At 38.7% G+C, this 20,681-nt stretch overlaps 2 protein-coding genes across 2 annotated transcripts in view; one reads left to right on the forward strand and one right to left on the reverse strand.

The window, feature by feature from the left end:
* col28a1a (collagen, type XXVIII, alpha 1a) overlaps positions 1–16,476 on the forward strand; it is a 35,302-nt gene extending 18,826 nt beyond the window's left edge. Inside the window, exons 19-33 of the mRNA XM_076157091.1 lie at positions 426–497; positions 1,359–1,427; positions 1,612–1,680; positions 2,156–2,224; positions 2,372–2,440; positions 4,571–4,639; positions 4,767–4,835; positions 5,613–5,681; positions 6,091–6,171; positions 6,335–6,370; positions 8,818–8,854; positions 9,438–9,992; positions 12,421–12,581; positions 14,595–14,826; positions 15,440–16,476. Coding sequence (XP_076013206.1) covers positions 426–497; positions 1,359–1,427; positions 1,612–1,680; positions 2,156–2,224; positions 2,372–2,440; positions 4,571–4,639; positions 4,767–4,835; positions 5,613–5,681; positions 6,091–6,171; positions 6,335–6,370; positions 8,818–8,854; positions 9,438–9,992; positions 12,421–12,581; positions 14,595–14,826; positions 15,440–15,627 — 1,845 coding nt within the window. The 3' untranslated portion in view covers positions 15,628–16,476. The remainder of the gene's footprint in view (positions 1–425; positions 498–1,358; positions 1,428–1,611; positions 1,681–2,155; positions 2,225–2,371; positions 2,441–4,570; positions 4,640–4,766; positions 4,836–5,612; positions 5,682–6,090; positions 6,172–6,334; positions 6,371–8,817; positions 8,855–9,437; positions 9,993–12,420; positions 12,582–14,594; positions 14,827–15,439) is intronic.
* Positions 16,477–17,705: 1,229 nt separating this feature from the next.
* LOC143005720 (glycoprotein-N-acetylgalactosamine 3-beta-galactosyltransferase 1-like) lies at positions 17,706–20,220 on the reverse strand. Its single transcript, XM_076157077.1, has 2 exons — positions 19,559–20,220; positions 17,706–18,592 (listed from the first exon to the last, which is right to left on the reverse strand). The coding sequence occupies exons 1-2, from the start codon at positions 20,162–20,164 to the stop codon at positions 18,428–18,430; spliced, it is 771 nt and encodes a 256-aa protein (XP_076013192.1). The 5' UTR covers positions 20,165–20,220; the 3' UTR covers positions 17,706–18,427.
* Between the last annotated feature and the right edge of the window lie 461 nt (positions 20,221–20,681).

The raw sequence follows: 20,681 nt of genomic DNA on the forward strand, positions 1-20,681 counted from the left end.
GATGTCAGGCGGTTGCCTCCCTTCCTCCAGAGCCAACTTGATGGCCAGTAACTGTCTTCTTTTGCCCCACTAGAGTTTTTGACCACTTCTTCAATGCTGTGATGATTGCAAGTCTAGATTTAACTGGCTAGAGGGCACAAAGAGCAATGTCACAATGAGTTTAAAAGATCTAGACTAATCTCACTTGAAAAGGCACTGTAGAAGTGAACACAAAACCTGAGGTAAATTCCTCTAAATGATAACAATTGTGAAGCAGGCAGACGTTGCCCACAAGGGTGAAACCAGGGACAAACTAAGAGTACGCAGAGAGAGCAACACAAGGGGACTGACTTCCAGTTTACTCGAATAAAACAGAGAGAAACAAATAGACACACACCAAGAGTACAGAGTAAACAGGAATGTGTATCTATTTGGTTCCTCTGCAGGGTGATAGAGGGGAACGTGGGCCAAGGGGACTTGCTGGGTCTCCAGGGCCAATTGGACCTGCAGGAGCTAAGGTATGCTAAATACAGGGTACCCCTCTTTTTCATTTTTACTAATACTATAAACGTTTTCAACATCATTCATTATTAAGAGTTCTACCAATTTTTTGCCATATTTGCTAAACTTTTCTATACCATACAACACTGCAAGTACTCACTTCATCACTGAAATCGCTGCAGTCTTCAGTCCCTGTATTATGGAGATAACATTAAAAACATTTCTTTAGCTGTACTTAAGGCTGTACTACCAAGCGAGATTAAGAGGTTAGGTAGCTAGCCTGTGTGATGTCTCGAGAGGTCGGGAACTTTCCTCTTGCCGATTCCGAGGTGTGAGTGCAGGAAAGGAAGACAGACAGGCTTGCTTGTCAACTTAAATTCGTTGTATTAATTCTTCTCTAACAGGTAAATTTAACACAAAACAGTTCAAAGGCAAACAAAACAAACACGTAATTGAAACCAAAACTCTCAGCCTCTGTCTTCTGACAACCTAACAAACAAACTCCTTCTCTCTCGCTGCCTCTCAGCTTTCTGCTCTCTTTATACTGTGTTCACCTCTTGCTGATTGTCCATCCCCTTCAAGAACACATCACTCCCCACAGATTTCTCATTTTACACAACTCAGTGTATGCTGATACTATCTGAGAGTAAGGACTTAATTAGATAAAATACACAAAGTAGTGGTCTATTATGCCTTTGGTTAAAAAAACAAACAGTGAAAACCCCTACATTTGTTATTGTGTCTGGAACAAGACATAGTGTATGTGGTAGTTCTGTTTGTGAGAGTTTACTAATGACACATCAAATATCCAGCTAACATATCATAGCTTACATCAGTCAGAATTGTGTGACATTTTAATAACAGATTGTTTTGTTCAGGGAGAGCCAGGCAGCCCAGGAATGAGGGGCCTCCCAGGACCTGCTGGATTAGGCTTATCAGGACCAAAGGTAGTAGTATACACACACACATGCGTCTGCATGCACACATTACATTTTTTGAGAAATTGTATTTGTTATGGTCAAGACATACAGTATATTATCACATTGTAATCTGAATGAATAGTATCAGTAACCTAGGTTGGTATCATTTGATAAGAACATTGATGAGTTTGTTCATGTGTCCATAAAATAGGGCGATCTTGGTCCTGCTGGACCTACAGGACCTGTTGGAGAAGATGGAGCAGGAATCATAGGCTCTAAGGTAACATAAGACTGAGAGGAAGCAATATTAGCCACTTTTTCTGCTCATACTGATTGTGGCGTGTGTGTTGCAGGGAATCATGTCCATGTTTTTTTTTTAACATCCACACATAAAATAATATATCACATTTTCTGTTAACTGCATGCTTATCTCATTTGCAATTACTGCATGTGAATTAATTTGATCTCAAAAAGCTACACACTGCTGAATACGGGTGGGATGTGTTGATCCTGGTAAGAAATGTATTGTCTAGCAATGCAAGATTTGTTTTTGTTTTTTACTCTTCAGTGACTGACAAGAAGCACTCCAATAACATTTGTTGATATGGCTAATAAAGCACTATAGCTCCTTGCAGCCAAACAATATAACACTTCTTTATTTGAAGTTATTTTTGTATATGTTTTTTTCCTAGAAAAGTTGTACACCACAGACAGTTGTGTACTGCTTCAAGCTGATTATGTGATTCCACTTTCAGGGTGACAAAGGAGAACCCGGACCTGTGGGTTCACCGGGAATGAAGGGAGATAGCTACCCAGGACCACAGGTAAGAGGGAACACTCAAGATGAGGGTTATGTTCATCAGGAGAATACAAATCAGAAACCACTTCATTGTTCATTGTACAAGTAAATATTATATTATTATAAATATAAGTAATTCTTATCTTGTGAAAATATTTTCCTTGATGAATAGGGTTTGCAAGGCATAACAGGGCTACAAGGAGAGATTGGACCGGAAGGAAAAGGACTGCCTGGACCTAAGGTTAACCAAAAATCTGACTTTGAAGTTATCACCCACAATGCTTGTTACGGTCTTAAAATGTAATCATGAAATGGGCAGCAGTGTCGATGTGCTGACAGTGAAACTATGAAATTATGGGTCTAATGCAGGGGTGGGGAACCCCCGGGAGGCCGTTTGATATGACGTCATATAAATAATTATACTGTGATTATAATCCCCCTGACAGATCGCGAGCGCAAATTTAGAAGCGCGTCCCCCGTCAACCATGTGTCAACCATGAACGTTATGTGTTCAATCGCAGTGCAAATTTCGAAGTGCTAGCACTCCCCCTTCAGCAATAGTTTTGTGATCAATCGCAGCGCCTTAGTATGTGTCACCTGGTGTACTGGTAGCATGCAAATTACACAACAACAAAACAATACAATTAGCACCTCTATGATGATCAATGATCTAAGGAAGAAACCACAGACATTCTGGCAACAAAGAATATTTTCCTCCATTTGGCTCAGTTCTCAGTTCTTTTAATCTTGTGTGTTATTCCCAGACTTGTTGGAGCCAGTATCCTGATTTAAACTGTAATCTATGTTGACCTCTAACTACTTCATTTCATTCAGCTATATTGTATCTTACAGTACTGTCTCAACTAAACCTGGCATCACTTGAAAATGAGTGATACGAAAAGCACCATAAAATTACAATTTAGAGTTCTCATTATCTGGGATACTGTGGAGGCCGCTGTAATTAAACACAAGCATTACAAATATTTGCAAGATTAGTTGGGAGTAAGATCAATTAAGAAATACACATGCATAACTTTTAACGTTTGTCCATACTTCAAACATTTGTGCGGTAATACATCTTATTTATGGATACAACTGAACAAATTCTTCCCTATATGGATTCACGTTTTTGAGTTCAAGTTGAAAGGTATGGAAATACACCACTGGGGTTGCAGGGACAATTAATCGAACATTGATTGCTAATATTGGGCATGCGTCAATGCCGCAAGCTGGCCTGATGGTGGTGATTTTAGTAGTATTCTACTGAATATTCGATTCATCAAGGAATCGGATAATAAATACTTTTGCTTGAAAGAGCAATAGTAAATACACAAAAGAGAAGATTAGACAGTCTTACAATGAACACCTAATTGGTTTCCCTTTTTAAAATACTCAACGTGGGACAATCACGTTCACAATGCTGTCTGTGAACTCCACTGCTTGCTCATTTGAACATGGTGCAGCTATCCACATGGAGCTGCAATGCCCTTATAGGAGTAGAGGTGTGCGTGTGTGAGAGAGACAAAGAGAGAGAGAAAGAGAGAGAGAGGACCATGAATGACATTCAAGCTTTCACACAAATTGACTGCAGCATTTTAATTTCTGTGGTTATTTTTTGGTGCTAAACATCGTTAATTTAGGGACATCATAACTGGCCACACACACGTTTATTTTGCTTATAATGGTCCGCCTTCGAAGAACGAGTGACAGCCGCTGCCCAGCTACAGGCTCGCTGTTGGCCAACACACCCTAAAACAATTTAAAAACTTACAATCTCATCATTATGGCATTATTAACAAAACCCCCAAAATCAGCGTCAATATTCGATAACGCCAGGAATTAAGGGTTTATTTTGACCAAACCAAAGTAAGTGGTTGTTGGAACAGCGGGAAGATTGACCAAGATGGATTAGGTGATTTTATTTTTATTTCTGTTGAGTTTGAAAGTGTGTTTTTACAAGGAGTTGACAAGGTGATTAAGCAAAAGTTGTATTTTTCATTAAGTAAGGAAACTGCTTTATCTTGTGTCGGGTCCGCTTTGTGCACTGGATGCTTTCTGGTGAGGTGCTGAAGCATTGACAATGTGTGGTATGCCAGTTTGATTTTACAATGGACACACTGTACAGAGTTGTTTTGTTGTACTTTCATTTATCTCGAAATTATCTCAAACTTTGGACATCTTCTGTCATTTTCTCTGGCCTGTCCTTTGCACCCATTTTCTCCTAATAAGTACACTGAATGCTTGCAATTTTTTAATATGACAATAGTGAGAGTTATAAGACTAAAGTCCATAAGTGGGAACACTGTAATGTGTCTACTGTACCAAGTAAGAAGTAATTGTAATGACTTTGTTTTGTCTGTTTGCAATTCAGGGCAACATAGGCTTACCAGGGGCCCCGGGGCCAACAGGTTCTCCTGGTATTGGCATTTTTGGAACAAAGGTAACTGTGAACATATACATGAGAACATCAATTTTTAGAGACCATGTGCTCTGCCTGTCGTCATTCCATTTGTCACACAACCTGAGGAGATCACACCACTTGAGAAGTTTTGTAATTGTATTCTCAGGGCTCCATTGGTCAGCATGGACCTCCTGGTTTGCCAGGACCTCCAGGCGAGGGCATCCAGGGACCAAAGGTATTACAAATGCCAGGAAAAAGGATAGCTATCGCAGTTATAAAAAATGTTGATTGGGTCAGCAAGGTTTTCCCCAAATGCGATTCCACCAGTAGTAGGTGCCACAGAGACATAACATTTCCAATAGATTTATAGATTGTTATTACAATGTGTTATTAGGTAAAGTCGAACTTCACACAATTACATGAAATTATTGTTGTATAAGCTATACAAGCACACTGCTTTGAAAGAAGAATACAAGTTTAAAACACATTTATTCTAATCTCCTTTTATCACTCACATTTGCCTTTGGCTGATTTGAAAACCAACAAGAGTACTCATATACAAGTATCTAATACTAAGTTTACTTTACCTTATGTCATTGCATAGTGTACTGGTCATGCATTATCATTGTGTAGAAACATTATCCATGCCCCGTCACCTTGATCTTTAACTAATTTAAAAACAAATCCTCCTGACCATAACCCCGACCAACCTGCCAGGTTTGATCCATATCAGATTTAAAAACATGTTTGAGTTAAGACTGTGCAATCAAACACTGAAACTACTACTACTACTACAATAAATATTTTGCGGGCTTAAACAGAACTAGACAATGTTTCAAATTTAAATCAATTGGAAATGGAACAGATCAACATTCTGATAATCCATTACATTAATCCAATATCTCAAATCAGTGAAACACAATAATGGTACTGATTCTAAATCTTCAGACACAAAACATTTTAATAGCTGTTTAATCTGTTCATTAGTCTGTTCAATAATGTGTGTTCCTAGGGGGATCCTGGGTTTCAGGGTCCTATGGGCCCTCGGGGGAGACCAGGGGCTGACCTTCAAGGTGAAAAGGTAAAAAAAATATTTTAGCGGCTAGGGGACCGGTCGCAATGCAAAGACTCATGGGAGTTTTCTTAAAGCAGTAATTTATCCTTGTTGTTATTTCTGTGTAATAATAAAATGTGTTTATGCTGATCTGCCCCAAAACCGATTGTTAAAGAATAATTGTGAGAACCTTGAGTTTTAAATTGTATGCCTGTTTAGACATGTTTGTTGTGTGGTTTAAATGCAGTTTGTTACATGCATTTGAATATAGTCAAGGGCACTTTAACAATTAGTCCTGGGGTTTGTTCTTTTCAGAACTGCCAAGCTTGTCGTCAATACTGTGTAGCTTGTGAGAGTGGAAATAGAAGAAATTGTCACTTAAGTAACATTTGTTTTGCAATCATCGATATCCACCGTGATTGGTTCCTTTACACAGGGGGACAGAGGCATTCATGGAGACCAGGGAAGGAAAGGAGACAGGGGAGACAATGGCAAAGCTGGATCTTCTGGAGCAATGGTACCATGAGAACATTTTGTGAATTTCTATTTTTTTTTTTTTAATCCCTCACTACACGGCCTGATGATTTGCTGTGACTTCTTTTTGACATATCATTTCTTCTTCTTCTTGTGCACATGTTGCCCAACAATATCATTTTCCAAATCTGAGTTTAATTTTACAGGGGAAGCCTGGTGAAAAGGGGGAACCCGGACTGACAGTGAGTAAATTTGCAGTAGTCATTAACTTATTCAACATCAATCTATGACATTTTTGGCACTGAATATCTGCATTGTAACGTTGATCCATATATGGAGGGTAGCTCATAAGTGCTATGATAACTGAAGTACTATGCATTATATTGCTTCCTCTGATGTCAAAGCAAAACAGATGTTTCAAATCAGGAGGGGACATTGGTTATCAGCGTCAGAGCTCTGCTGGACATACAGAAGGCTGTAAGTCCTGGCCCAAGGGCCTGATGGGGTGGGAGTTGTTTGTGTTTGCGTGTATCTAATATTGAATATTTACCGCATATTTGCGATGCAATTGGCTCCTCCACAGCCACTACTTTACTGCTCCTACCTCCCCACTTCAGCATGCTGACATCTGCTGAGCCTGCGGGCCTTAGAGCACAGAAAACCCCAGGGAAGAAGTAAAGTTTGTGAAATGCAGTGATAATGCAATGACATGGATATGCACAGGTAGGTAGGAAGATAGAGGAGCTCAGTGTGTCATGGGAAGTCCCACAGCAGTCTAGACCTATAGTAGCATAACATGTGGCTGGTCCAAGGCAAGCCTGGCCGGCCCTTACTGTAAACTTTATCAAAAAAGGAACGTTTAAGACGTACTCTTTTAACATACAGAGGGTGTCTGGCCCCAGGACTGAATATGGGAGATGGGAAAAGAGGAGCCTCATCAGTGAAGGCTCCTCCTCCTGTTCTACTTTTGGAGATACTAGGAAAGCGTTCAAGGGGGGGCAATAGGGTACTATGAGCTCTTTAAGGTATGATGATGATTGTTGTTCCTGATGATTATGAGCTATAAATAGTGCTCAGTAGGATTTTAAATTCTATTCTGTACTTGACTGGATGCAGTGCAGCAATGCTAAGATGGGAGAAATGCGATCTCTTTTCCTGGTTTTGGTCAGGACACATGCAGCTGCATTCTGGACCAACTTGAGAGTCTTTGGAGACTTATTAGGGCAACCTAATAATAATGAATTACAATTATCCAGCCTACAAATGCATGATCCTACGTTTTTCTGCATCATTCTGTGACACAATGTACCTGATTATTGCAATGTTGTGTAAGTGAAAGAATGCAGCCGTTGAAATCTGTTTTATGTGGGAGTTAAATGAGAAATCCTGAACAAAGATGATTCCTAGATTCCTTAAGGTGACACTGGAGACCAACGCAATGTCATCCAGGGTAGTTATCTCATTAGATAATGTGTATGTCAGATGTTTAGGACCAAGCACAATAACCTCAGTGAAGTAGGAGAAAGTTACAGGTCATTCAGGTCTTTATGTCCTTAAGGCATGCTTGGAATTTTTTTAATTGACTGAACCTGAGGAATTCTGTGTCTAACTTTTGTGTGCATGGAAGACTCATTATTAATATGAGCAAAATGAAAACGATCTAGCAAATACGACTTAAACCAGTTTAATATGGTTCTGCTAATGCCAATTAGATGTTCTTGTCTCTGTAATACAGACATTCTTTTTCAATGGTATTGAATGCAGCACTAAGATTTAACAGGACAAGCCCAGAGATAAATCCTTTGTCTAATGCAATTAGGAGGTAATTTGCAACCTTCGCCAGTGCTGTCTCTGTGCTATGGTGGGCTCTAAATTCAGACTGAAAAACCTTGAAATAGCTATTGTCATGTAGAAATTCACACAACTGATTGGTATTAACCAATGGTCAATGGTGTCAAATGCAGCACCAAGATCGGACAAGCATTCAAGATCCTGGAAAAAGCAGCTGCCACGATCCTTGAAAAAGCAGCCGCTTCTTATCGCGGGGCCCTTTTGATTTTGCCATCATCCATAAGGGGCCATACAAAGTTATGATTAAAATTGATCTTTTCTAATCCCAACTAATAATTACGTTAATAATTAACCCTCATAATTCTGTTTGATATCATCCATTAGAATAAACAAATGTTAGCTATGGTGTTGTAACTCCAAATAATACATAAGGAAATGATAAGGAAATTAGTATTTTGTACTATTTACACTATATACTATTTATAAACTAGTATTTTGTAGATTTTATTTTATATGTGGACAGTGCATCAATCAAACCTGTGTCACATTGTCTGCAATACTTCTGCATCAGTGCAGTGTTTATATCTTATCTAATATTTATCTTTTTAATGTGAGATGTTCATAAAAAAAGGATGCTGAATTTATCTGTATTTGTTGTTAGTTTGGCAAACCAACGTTATGGCACATTACTACCACCAACTGGGCTGGGTCATATTGCAGAAAATTTGATTATATGCATTTTTTGTTGTTAAGTAGTTGATTTTAATCAATTAATTATGACAGCCCTAGACACAGCGCTGCCATCTAATGCATATCTGATATGATTATTGCCGTGGCTGATCTCATTATTACTTTGCCTTTTTCTGTTTTTCTTGTTCTCTGTTGCTGCTAATGACAGCAAGTTGAGGTCATCAGAATTATAAGGGAAATCTGTGGTAAGTAACTATTTTTGCCTTTCTTTTCAATATTAAGATTGCGTTTGTAGCTTTGGCTGCTGTTGTTTTTTAAAGTCAGTATTATTTATTTAAATATATGAAAGGGCTAGATACTGCAAAAGAAGAAGCTGTTTTTACAATTTACAATTTACAATTTGTCAGACTATAGACCAAACTACGGCCCGCTGCGCACTTCTATCGTGCACTTACCGGTGCCGGCGCACTTGCCAGCGAGAATCACGGATAACATCAAATTTCAAAAGTGAATGGTGGCCCCTGAGCAAAAATAATTGCCCACCTCTGCTATAGACTACCCAAATTTTTCCATTACTCACAGTCAGAGCTTCCATTACCATTTTGATAGCTCTTTCTGATACCAAATGTTCTGTAAGGATTCCTTGCATCAATAATTACCTCTGTATTGAATGATACTTAATGTTAGCTAGCAGTTAGTCAAAGATGTAGTAGCAGCTAAATTTGTCAGACATTAATGAACTCAAGAGATAGACACCAAACACATCATTGTAATAATTATTTGATTTTCATGATTTATTTTGCTTGTTTGATTTGTCTAATTGCGCAGGCTGTGGTCTCCAGTGCAGAGAGCGCCCTCTAGAACTGGTATTTGTGATCGACAGCTCAGCGAGCATGGGAGCAGCAAACTTTGAAGTGGTCAAGGACTTTGTGAATGCTTTCATTGACCAGGTTTTCCTGAGCAGCGAGGCCAGCCGAATTGGTGTGGTGCTGTATAGCAATGTGAATATGGTCATGGTCAGTCTAATGCAGAAGTACAGCCAAGAAGACATCAAGGCTATAGTCAGGAAGATGTCCTCCCATGGTGAGGGTAGCTTTACGGGCAGCGCCATCCACCAAGCCAACCAGCTCTTCCAGGCCTCAAGACTTGGTGTGAGGAAAGTGTCTGTGCTTTTAACTTATGGGGAGGCTGACCCTCGTGACATTTTACAGCCTGAAGATACAGCTGCAGAAGCCCGGGCAGCAGGGATTGAGTTGTTTGTCATTGGAGTGATGAACAAGACCAATACTCTCTATGAAGGATTCCAGGCTGTGACGAAGGCTATTGCCTCCAATCCTGATGAAGAGCATGTGTATCTTGTGGACGACTTCATGATACTCCCCAGTAAGCAAACCTTATTGTTTTAGCACTTTAGTTTAAGAGGTTTATTGACCCAGTTGTTCAATTACATATTAGATGCTTCCCTCTTATAGGCTGTCTAGATTGTCAGTCACAAGAAATTGTACACTTTATAACTCATGTAGAGGTCTGTACTACAAACCAAGATTAAGGGATTAGTCAGCTTAGTTGATCTTCTTACCTGATTCTTCCATGTCACAAATGTCACAAAGCAGACTAACTGACTAAAACTGACTCATGGTATTTTTCAATTTTGGTCATGGTCCAGAGCAGCATTTGTTTAGAGCTATGTAGGGCAGAAATATGAAGCACAGAGTCTTGAACAATCACATTGTTTTGAAAATAGTGTCACCATTCCTGCAGGATCCACTTGGTGTATCTTTAGAGGTTTCCCTGTTTAAGGCATGTATGGTCTTTATTTCAGGGAACCTGGAAGTCCCCTTAACAATCTTTTGTGGTTATAATGGTTCATGTAGCACTGATTGTTGAGAGTCGGGACAAAACACTTTCTGAAAAACATTTTTTGAAAATGTACACTATATTGATAAGAGTTATATATTCATGTAGATTAAGATCTGTGCTATTTAACCATGTAAAGGTGCAGGCTGGAGGTTAAAACACATTTTTAATAAATTCACATGTTTACCTTAAAAACTGGTCATACATTTAAACAAATATCCCTCAAAAAAGTAATTATCTATGCTTAAACAGAACATCAGTTTCACAATTCCTTTAGATCTAACTTTGTGAGCATGTCAATCATTATTAATTAATTTATTTTTGATATAAATAAGACTTGTCTATGTGGGACATGTTTTGTCCCGACTCTCAAGAATCAGTGGTATATTACAAACCCCAATCCCAGACAATGTGTTCATAAAACAGAATGCTTTTTTCTTACCTAACTTAACAGTACAAATACAAGATAATTCATGTTTAGATTGATCAACTGGAAATATATATTGGAAATATACATTCATTCAATTTGATGCCTGCAACATATACAGTAAAAGTACCACAACAGTTCCTGGCTTTTGAACTTAGCGTTGGGATGGTCCTTTTTCTTCTTTGGTCCTGAGAAAAGAAGACTTTTATTTCAAAAAACAATATGAAAGTTTGACTCTTCAGACCACAATACACGCTTCCACTCTGCATCTGACCATTTCTAATGCGCTCGAGGTGGTGGAAATGTTATTTTTTTCCAAAGTATTTCCGAGCCCATGTGGTGACGTCAAGAGGTGGTTAGAACAATGTGCCGACAATTATTTTATAGAGCATTAATGCAGTTTTTATTATTATTATAATTATTTTGAAAGTCTGTTGCTTAAGTTGATCAGTTCAGTTGATCAGTTAAAACATGAATTATCTTATATTTGCACATTTCAATCAAATATAGGTAACACTGCTTTCTGTATTTTATCTGCACTTTACACACTGTCTCAACTTCTATTGAGTTGGGTTTTGTATCCTGTCAAATTCTGTAATGCAAACATGGTACATGTGGATGTCCAAACCCATCTGGCATTGCTGTCAGATGGTTTCGGTAATGCTTTGGAGCTTTCCCACACTGAGCAGCTCATGGTTGCTGTTTCCTCTGTTGTGTAAACGTGTTGTTATTTTGGTGTTGTTACAGGAATTTGACAACAGCACAGGACAAAACTTTGCCTCCCTTATACAAAGGTTTAACAAGGGAAATTTTACCAAACTATCACTACGGCTTTAAGAGGAGGTGTTCTGAAATACGTGTCTTGCTGAATGTGTGTCAAGAGAGGACATCTTTGATATTCAAGTGTGGACACTCATTGGAAGGCCTATGTTTTGTGTCATGTTGTTCCCTTTAAAGGTAACCCTCTTGTTTCCCAAACACGATGGTTGCAACGGTTTCAGTGCTTCATTTTTGTATACCTTTGCTTTATTGACCTAAAACTGAAAATAACTGCATATGAATTTGAGACATATTTCTACAAACCACATTCTGTGTTATAAAATTGACTTTTCAATTTGTTTCTGAATCGGAAATCCAGTGAGTGTCCGGGTAGTAACAGACTTGTTTGACTAATTTGCTTGGTTGTAAGTATATATTTTTCAAATGCACACCTTTTTACAGGTGATGTGAAAATATTACATAGTATTAGCTCTAAACAATCCTATCATTGACAACAAATATTCAACATTTATTGGTTATTCTTAATTAAAGTGGTTAGCTAAGGAAATTGCTTAGAAAAAGTGTACCCCTTTTGACATTTTAAGTTAGTAAGATTTTACTACTGCATACCCCATTTCAGAAACAGGACGAAACAGAAGAATAAAATGTAGGATTGTTAGCATTTACCAGAAAACACAAAACAACGTCAAGCCATGAAGCCCATAATTATTTCAATGTTTTGTCTAATTGTAATTCTTTTTGGTACAGCTCTGGAAGGAAAAATTTTGAGTTGGATTTGTGAGCAAGATGACACAATTCCAATTTTTCCAAACTCCTTTCTGCCGATGCCTCTACCAACCACTGAAATCTACAGTGAGGCTCCAGATGAGGCCACCTTGCAAGAGATACCAAAGGAGGAAAACATACATGTAATGTATATGCTTGAGAAAATATTATAGATATGGGCTTATTTCTTTAAAATACTGATTATACCTCAGGGGGGGATCTTTATAGTCTGTTCTTGCAGTAGGCTTAGTCACTGTTTGGAATACCTGCCAGAGGTGCCATGTGTCCTTGTTGTCAGTGAAGTGACTTGCCAGATTTTCCCCATATTGCTTCTTTGCCTCTCAGATTCCTCTGTTCTGGTAGTTCCTTGCCACCCTGTTTGCTACTGTGACCCCAGATCTGAAGGCAGCATCTTGAGTCCTCAGCAGTGAATGGACCTCTCCTGTCAGCCATAGCTACTGTATATAGCCCCCGATGCAGCAGCATCCTCAAAAATGCGCTATTGTGTGCATTCAAAGTAGCCCTGTAGTGCTGGAACAGCGTCTTTTAGCCACACTCCTGTCCTTCAGTTACTGGTTACTGTCCCACTCTGGCTCTATATGCAGGCATCAGTCAATTGATCAGAGCTGCCAATGTGGGGTAAGGGGGCTGCTTTGTACGCATTTTTAATGTTTGTGTACAGAAGATCCAGAGTATTGTTTCCTTAAGGCAACACAGACTTTTGACTTGCCTAATTGAAATTCCCTGCAACAAAGTAAAATGCATCTGCTGATAGTGTTATAAAGTTCTCCCATGACCTGCTTTACACTTGCGCTTGCGGGCACAGTTCTCATGGAAAAAAGGTTGACATTTCAGTGTCTGCTAGCTCGGTTGCAGAGTTGTTTAGGTTTTCCGTCATTCACGTTTCAGTGAACACAAAAAGGCAGCAGTCCTTCACTCCTCGTTGATTGGATGTCCACAGGCTGATGTAATCCATCTTAGAGTCCAAACAGCAAACATTCGGCAACAAGACGGTTACGAAGGTGGGAATAGACGGTTTGATTGGGTTAACCCTTAGCCTAGCATTAATATCTCTGCACCACTTGCTTCTGAGTCCTGTCACAGCATCGGTGATCTTCATGGGGTAGTCCCATCTGCGCAGCTTAGGATACCAGGCAAAGCTTGGTGACCCAACCTAGCTCTCATGGTCTTTGGCTCCTGCAGTGGTTTCTTATATTTAACAGAAACTTGAGGTTGTAGATATGCTATCGTCTGCCTGATTGAACAGCTCTGATTAGTTTGTCAGTGTCAGCAGAGGCCGCCGCAAACATCGGTCCCACCGCCATGACAAATTGACTGCAAGTTAATACATTCACCCTAACAACATGATTTGGATCAAATGGTCACAAAACAGTCACAGCAAAGCCAGATGCTTTCTGTCAGTGGAGAAATTTGATGTTTCCATCACAGACTAAAAACAAAAACAAAATACGAAGGATGACCAACAAAATACATCTGTCTGGCTTCCTTTATTACAGAACACTCCTTTTTTTTAGCACCAGAACTGAACAGAACTTATTCATTAGGTGAAGCAATCATCAGTAGCATGTTAAGTTGCAGCAGACAGGCAAATAAATATGGCATTCGAATGAACTACATGTTGATGTATATCATTCAATGATAACCTGCAAGCACCTTGACGCTGTACTTGAATAAAAGTAGAGACATCTCATTCAAAAATGATTTTATTTATATAAGTAGAATCTACATTACGCTACATTAGAAAAACTGCATGTGTAAAATTCAATAAGCTGTTGATCATTTTACTTTACTTTTTAATAATAGCATAATTATGGAAAGTAAAAGTAAATGTCTTATTCCACACTGTCAGACAATTTTCAGCCAACACTCCACATGCCTTTGAGACAAAACACAGACCATGTTGAGATGAGGAGAAGTTATCCATTTTACAAATCACTAGAAATTATAATCTGCATATCAAGCATATTTAGATTTGAAGAAAAACTAGCCTTGTCATCTCCAAATACACATTGATTTTCATTAAATTGAAAGAGAAAGCAGTGGCTGCATGGAAACATGGGCAATTCTGTAAACATACATTGACAGTGTTGTTACTTGCCTAATTCTTATTTCTTTTATTTTTCTTTATTTGGCAGCTTGAAATCTCAGCAGGGACAGAGACACTCTCCTCTCCGCTGCCCCCTGAATCAAGAGTTGTTGACAAAAACCTCCCTGAGGAGCCCTTGAATGAGCTGGCAGGCATTGTGCTTGCCTCTTCGGGGAGGGCTGGGAAGCAGCCCCCTCCAGCAGATTTAATGGCCGGCTCTCCAAATGCAAGCATACAGGTGGTGAGCACCTCTCCTGTTTCACCACTGACCAACAAACCAGGTAAACAGAAGCACAAAGGTAGATGACGCACACCACTCTGATAATGTTTAACAATCCCACACCTTCACCATATCATCTGGATAAATGTGATGGCCTTTGTGTGCTCTACTGATATGAGAACATATTGCTAGCGTTTGCTGCAGTTGAGCGATACATACTCATCATATAGTCTGTTTGCTTTGCAAGTTGAAGTGCATTCCATCATATCTGAGTGTGGCACTATGGGAGTGGCAGACCCACACTGTGATGAATTACAGAGTTAATTCTATTGTATGTGTTACATACAATGGGGGGCTACAAAAAATAGCTACACGCGTACATCTTACTGCAGTTATTGAACAAGTTTTATGCATTTTCCTTTATTTCAACTTGTGATTTAGTGGTCCTTTTTAGAAAAAAAAAACAAAGATGAATATTTGAACATTAAAAAATATTTCCATGTTTAAAATTGGCTGCATGCAAAAATAAACTGTATACATATGAAGCTGCACAGTTTCAGTGTGGTGGCATTTGAAGAGTGGCAGGTATAATATAGGGCCTGAAGCATGTAAAATACTAATTAAATTGTTGTAGCATTTTCCATCTTATACAAATAAAACAAATTTTCTTTCAGATGTGGGATGCACTCAGCCGCTGGACCTTGGCCCCTGTAGGCAGTACATGGTGAAATGGTATTACGATCCTGAGGCCAATGCATGTGCTCAGTTTTGGTATGGAGGCTGTGAGGGCAACGCAAACAACTTTGAAACTGAAGTTAACTGCAGGAAGTCCTGCACTTACACAAAACACACTCTTGAGTAAAGTGTGTGTAAAGCTAACATGCTGCCATCAACCTCATTGTGGATTAGAATGGATTGATGCCGTAATTCACATGTTTGACCAAAGCTCAAGTCAGCAGCAGCTCTGTGAATTGACACTAGTGAAGTAATGGAAAGAAGTACACACTAATTCTCCATTCAAACTGCACTCATCTTGCTCAAACTGTACTTACAGTGTATTATCAGTTTGGACAAGTAGTCATGCTGTGCATATCTGTTTTAGTAAGTTTCATACTGAACTGCAGTCATCAGGGAACCTCATCTCATTTTGTAATGTACCTTGCTTGTCAGAATTGCCTTATTTCTCTTGCAAATGTCCTGGAATTGTATACACATCATTTTTTAATTTTAATGTTTAATTATTTGAAGGAGCTTGAAAAAATTACATTGACATGACATGACAAATTCATGTCTAACTACAGGTGCTGTCTACAATTATTAGAAATGATGGGGGGACCCCAACTAACACCAGTCTCATACAGATAAGGGTCAAATGTGAAACAACACTTGATTATTCTTTGTGATTACCCTGTGTTGTGTGTTGTGTATAAATGTTCCTTGGACACCAAACTTCACATTACTTGTGGTTTATTCTGCATAGCAATAGGAAAGATCACAGTATATCTCACTGATACAGCATATTTCTCAATAACCTCCTCTCTCATCATCTCAGAGCAGACTGAGGAGGAAATGGAGTCCCAGACCCTATTGAAATCATACAGTCAAATCATACAGTCAAATCATACAGTCAAATCATACAGTCAAATCATACAGTGTAATCATACAGTCTAATCATACAAATATAATCAAACAATACACCAGCTCTAAAACTCTGAGCTAAACAAATTCATCTGGATAACAGAGCCATTGAGGCTCTTTTTTATTCCAAGATATATTCCACATTGACAACAGCTCTTGGTTTTGTACTGTTTAATCGTAAAGTAATTTCCCACCGGCGTTTTGTTGTGTATAAATCATCATGTTATGTTATATTATATGCCAATGCAATCATTTAATATTACTTTTTGTGTCATAATCATATAGTGTGTTACAAAGCATTCTTGTTGACTGGTGGTAACAAAACCACCAGCTGTGGTCAACAAAAAAAGGAAAAGGGGGCCAAAACATATCGGTGTCAAAAGCTGTGCAGGTCCTGCGGTAAAACAGGGCCTATTGATATTCCAAAGATATCTTAATGATGCATAGACTTTGAGTTTGGACACCTGGTTGGTTATGAGATATGTTTGTATACTATGTATAATATGCATAATATGTTTGTCATACTGTATCATGTGTGGACAAATGTGACACAGGCAACACCTCCACACGCCTCCAATGGACATTTAACCAATAATGATCTGTGAAAATAAAAATGGGTGTAAACATTAAATTGCTACTGATCTTAGGAAGGACCATTTTGAGCGTTTAAAAGTAGATTTTTCGAATCTTAGAAATTCAGTCTTTTGTCTCTGGAATTGATTCTCACTGTTTGTTGCTACAGCATGTTGGCAATAAACTGATCTACACCAGATTCTGCCTGGTTGAACTGCTTCCTTATGACTCCTTTGAATCCGTTACAACAGGTTTAACAGGTTCCAATTGCACAGTTGATTGACCATGCCAGGCTATGGAATCTCTCTCTGCCCCCCCAAGGTTTCTTTCTTTTCCTTATACATGAGTTTTTACAAAGCGCTGGGCTGTCTTGGGAGCTGTGTGTTGTTGTGGGACTTTAGAGCCCTTTGAGACATTGTATTCGCTATTGGGATATACAAATTGATTTGATTTGATTTGATTTTAGCTAGCCAGCTCCCTAATCCTGCTTTGTGAAAGAGGATCCTGCATTTGTTGCATATCAACAATAACAGAACTTTCACACATCAGTACTGGACTTTGCCCCCAGTGTTAACACAGTGTGCAGTTTGTTGTGTAATATTATATTATATAAAGAAATCGGTGCCACGTCAGATTGTTTGATAAAGGTTTATCTGCGTCAGTCTGAGTGACTTCCCTCGGGATAAGAAAATTAATAAAATTTCATCTCTCTTGTCTTCTTAGCAAACACGAGGGATGGTTTGGTACAGGCTTGGGTTTAGGGTTATCCCTAACCTTACAAAGCAGTATTCAATAGCAGTGAAAAGACACAACTGTTCCCCTGTGAAATCACACATTCACACACACACACGCACACATGCACACACAAACACACACACACACACACAAACACACACACACACAAACACACACACGCGCACACACACACACACATGCACGCACACACACACACACACACATGCACACACATAAACTGATCAAACAACTACTCTTACAACATAAAAGGAGGTTGTGGTCTCTTTGCTGAGAATAATTACACAACTGATAAATTAACACGTTAAATATAAATCTGTCCCCCAAAGTCACTACACACTCTAGGTGATATTTTGTAGATCTACACTTAAAAAAACAGAACTTGGAAGGATAACTTTACTATACCATCAGTTCTTGAAAGCCTTTAGCAAATTTTACACATTTTAACACATTTACACATTCAAAATGCCAAAAAATTACAACAATAATTATACTGTATGAATCGTGACCATTTATTGTTTAAATATCCAGTTAGTACATATTCAGAAAACTCTCTCTCTCTTTTCTGGTTTTCAAACCCTTAAATTAAATCCCAGGCAATATTACAAAATAAATCTCTGAGGAAACCTTTGGATAATTTCCTCCACTTCATTGTGTATTGACGGCAGGCGTGCTCATCTAGACACTGACATACAGTATTAACGGATTTTAAGTGTAGAATTACTTTCATTTTGTTCCTCAGGATTGAATCTGTATTTATACCCGTATGGCCGCAGATGGTAAGTTAAGTACTCCAAACCATACAGTTGAACAGCATAGATGTAGTGAAATGATACTACAAAGTCTGAGCAGCATCCTGGACCCTAGTGAGAAAAAAACAAAACAAAGTGCAAATATAATAATATTTAAAAGAGCTTACAATAATATTTTCACTGAAACAAAACCAACACTTGACCTTTAAACTATCAACAAAATTCTTTGTTACATCACAAATTGGACTTTAGGCTTTGAATTTACAACTACATAAAACATGCATATCGGTTTGTTAAAGGCTACTTCTACTCCCATGAAATGGTGTCACTGCCAAACATCATTGACTAATTTGCTCCTTGATTCACCTGAGAGTCTTCTGATTAAGCGATCCAAATCTAGTACACCACAAGGTAAAAACATACTGATAATTGCATTGTGTTGGAAAAAGGTGTTACAGTGAAGTCTAATGTTCCATTGTAACAGATGCTGTTGGCACAGATACCGGTTAGCTTTGATGATACAACAATGGAATTTTCGCCACGCTTAGCAAGGGGCCATCTAAAATCTGACAATTTTAAGAAGAAAAAACTAGAATACATTTTTTCTTTCTCATTTGAGGCTGTTCTCTGTACTACAGTCAAATAAAAATGCATAAAATCCACAATACCCTTAGTTAAGGTGAGTAACTAATAAGTCTTTTCATTTTAAGCAAAACAAAAAAGCTAATAACCTCATGAATTAACTGTATATCATGATGTGTTCCTGACAACTATGTACGGTGAACTGTATGTCCACTTCTTTGATGGCTATCGAAATGAGCATTTATCTGTTTGACACTAAATCAATGGCCACAGTATAGAAGAGTGCCGTTCTTATTAATAAATGGACAGAGATGTCAGAAGAACAAAATGAACAAAAAAATTATCTCTGTTCTGAATAATGAACAGATTTTGGTGTGGCACCTTTCATTCTTAGATAATTCAGAATAATGGTCAAAATTACCTTAAAATGCACGTGTTTCTATAGTTCAGACTTGGCAAACATTCAAATTAGGTTTTATGCATAATGTTCCTCACCTCTATTGGAGTGTAGTGGTCATAAAGCAGATACCATGGTCTGGGTCGTGGTGGCTGCCTAACCAGGTAATGGTCTGGAGGATATGGATGAAATGTTTGTCTTCCTCTTAGGTCTCTCGAGTCTGCTGGATTCACCTTCATGGTTTCCATACATTTCCCCATGGCCATGTCCTCAAGGGTTGAATAGTGATTACATTGCCCAGTTTCGAACCCCTGTACAAAACGCCTGAGGGCTTCCTTACTGAGGACATATCCTGCACCCCCACTCATGTAGCCCTGCTGGATAAAAGGAGTAAACCTTCTGCCCATGTACAAAGGTTTCTCTGGATCATATTTTGACAAAACATATCGTAGATTCTCCACTACGACATACGTGTCGTCATCAGCTTTCAAGAACCAATCTGCTTCGTCAAGATGGTTCTGGTGGATGTACTGAAAGGCTCTGATTGTCTTCCAGTAGAGGTTATCCCTTCCCTCTTTCACGTTCAAGTCCACTGTGGGAAAGTCAGTCTTGACAGAGCTCATGTAGAGTACTTTGTCGCAGCGCCTGGCCCATGTTTCCCGGATGTGTTTGGTTCGGGATTCCAAGTACTTCGGTCCTGTCATGATCCAACATAAGACCCGGGTTGTCTGAGACAGATTAGCTGCTGTCCTACTTCTTTCACCTGAAGTTATACAGAAACAATTTTCAATAAGGACCTTAAGTGGCATGTACTAAATTGTATGTTTGTACTGTACTGTTAAATCGTAAAGTAATTTCCCACCGGCGTTTTGTTGTGTATAAATCATCATGTTATGTTATATTATATGCCAATGCAATCATTTAATATTACTTTTTGTGTCATAATCATATAGTGTGTTACAAAGCATTCTTGTTGACTTGTGGTAACAAAACCACCAGCTGTGGTCAACAAAAAAAGGAAAAGGGGGCCAAAACATATCGGTGTCAAAAGCTGTGCAGGTCCTGCGGTAAAACAGGGCCTATTGATATTCCAAAGATATCTTAATGATGCATAGACTTTGAGTTTGGACACCTGGTTGGTTATGAGATATGTTTGTATACTATGTATAATATGCATAGTATGTTTGTCATACTGTATCATGTGTGGACAAATGTGACACA

Source organism: Genypterus blacodes, unplaced genomic scaffold (genome assembly GCF_046128005.1).
Source record: "Genypterus blacodes isolate CSIRO-AG114 ecotype Tasmania unplaced genomic scaffold, CSIRO-AGI_Gbla_v1 ptg000072l_1, whole genome shotgun sequence".
NCBI classification, from domain to species: domain Eukaryota; kingdom Metazoa; phylum Chordata; class Actinopteri; order Ophidiiformes; family Ophidiidae; genus Genypterus; species Genypterus blacodes.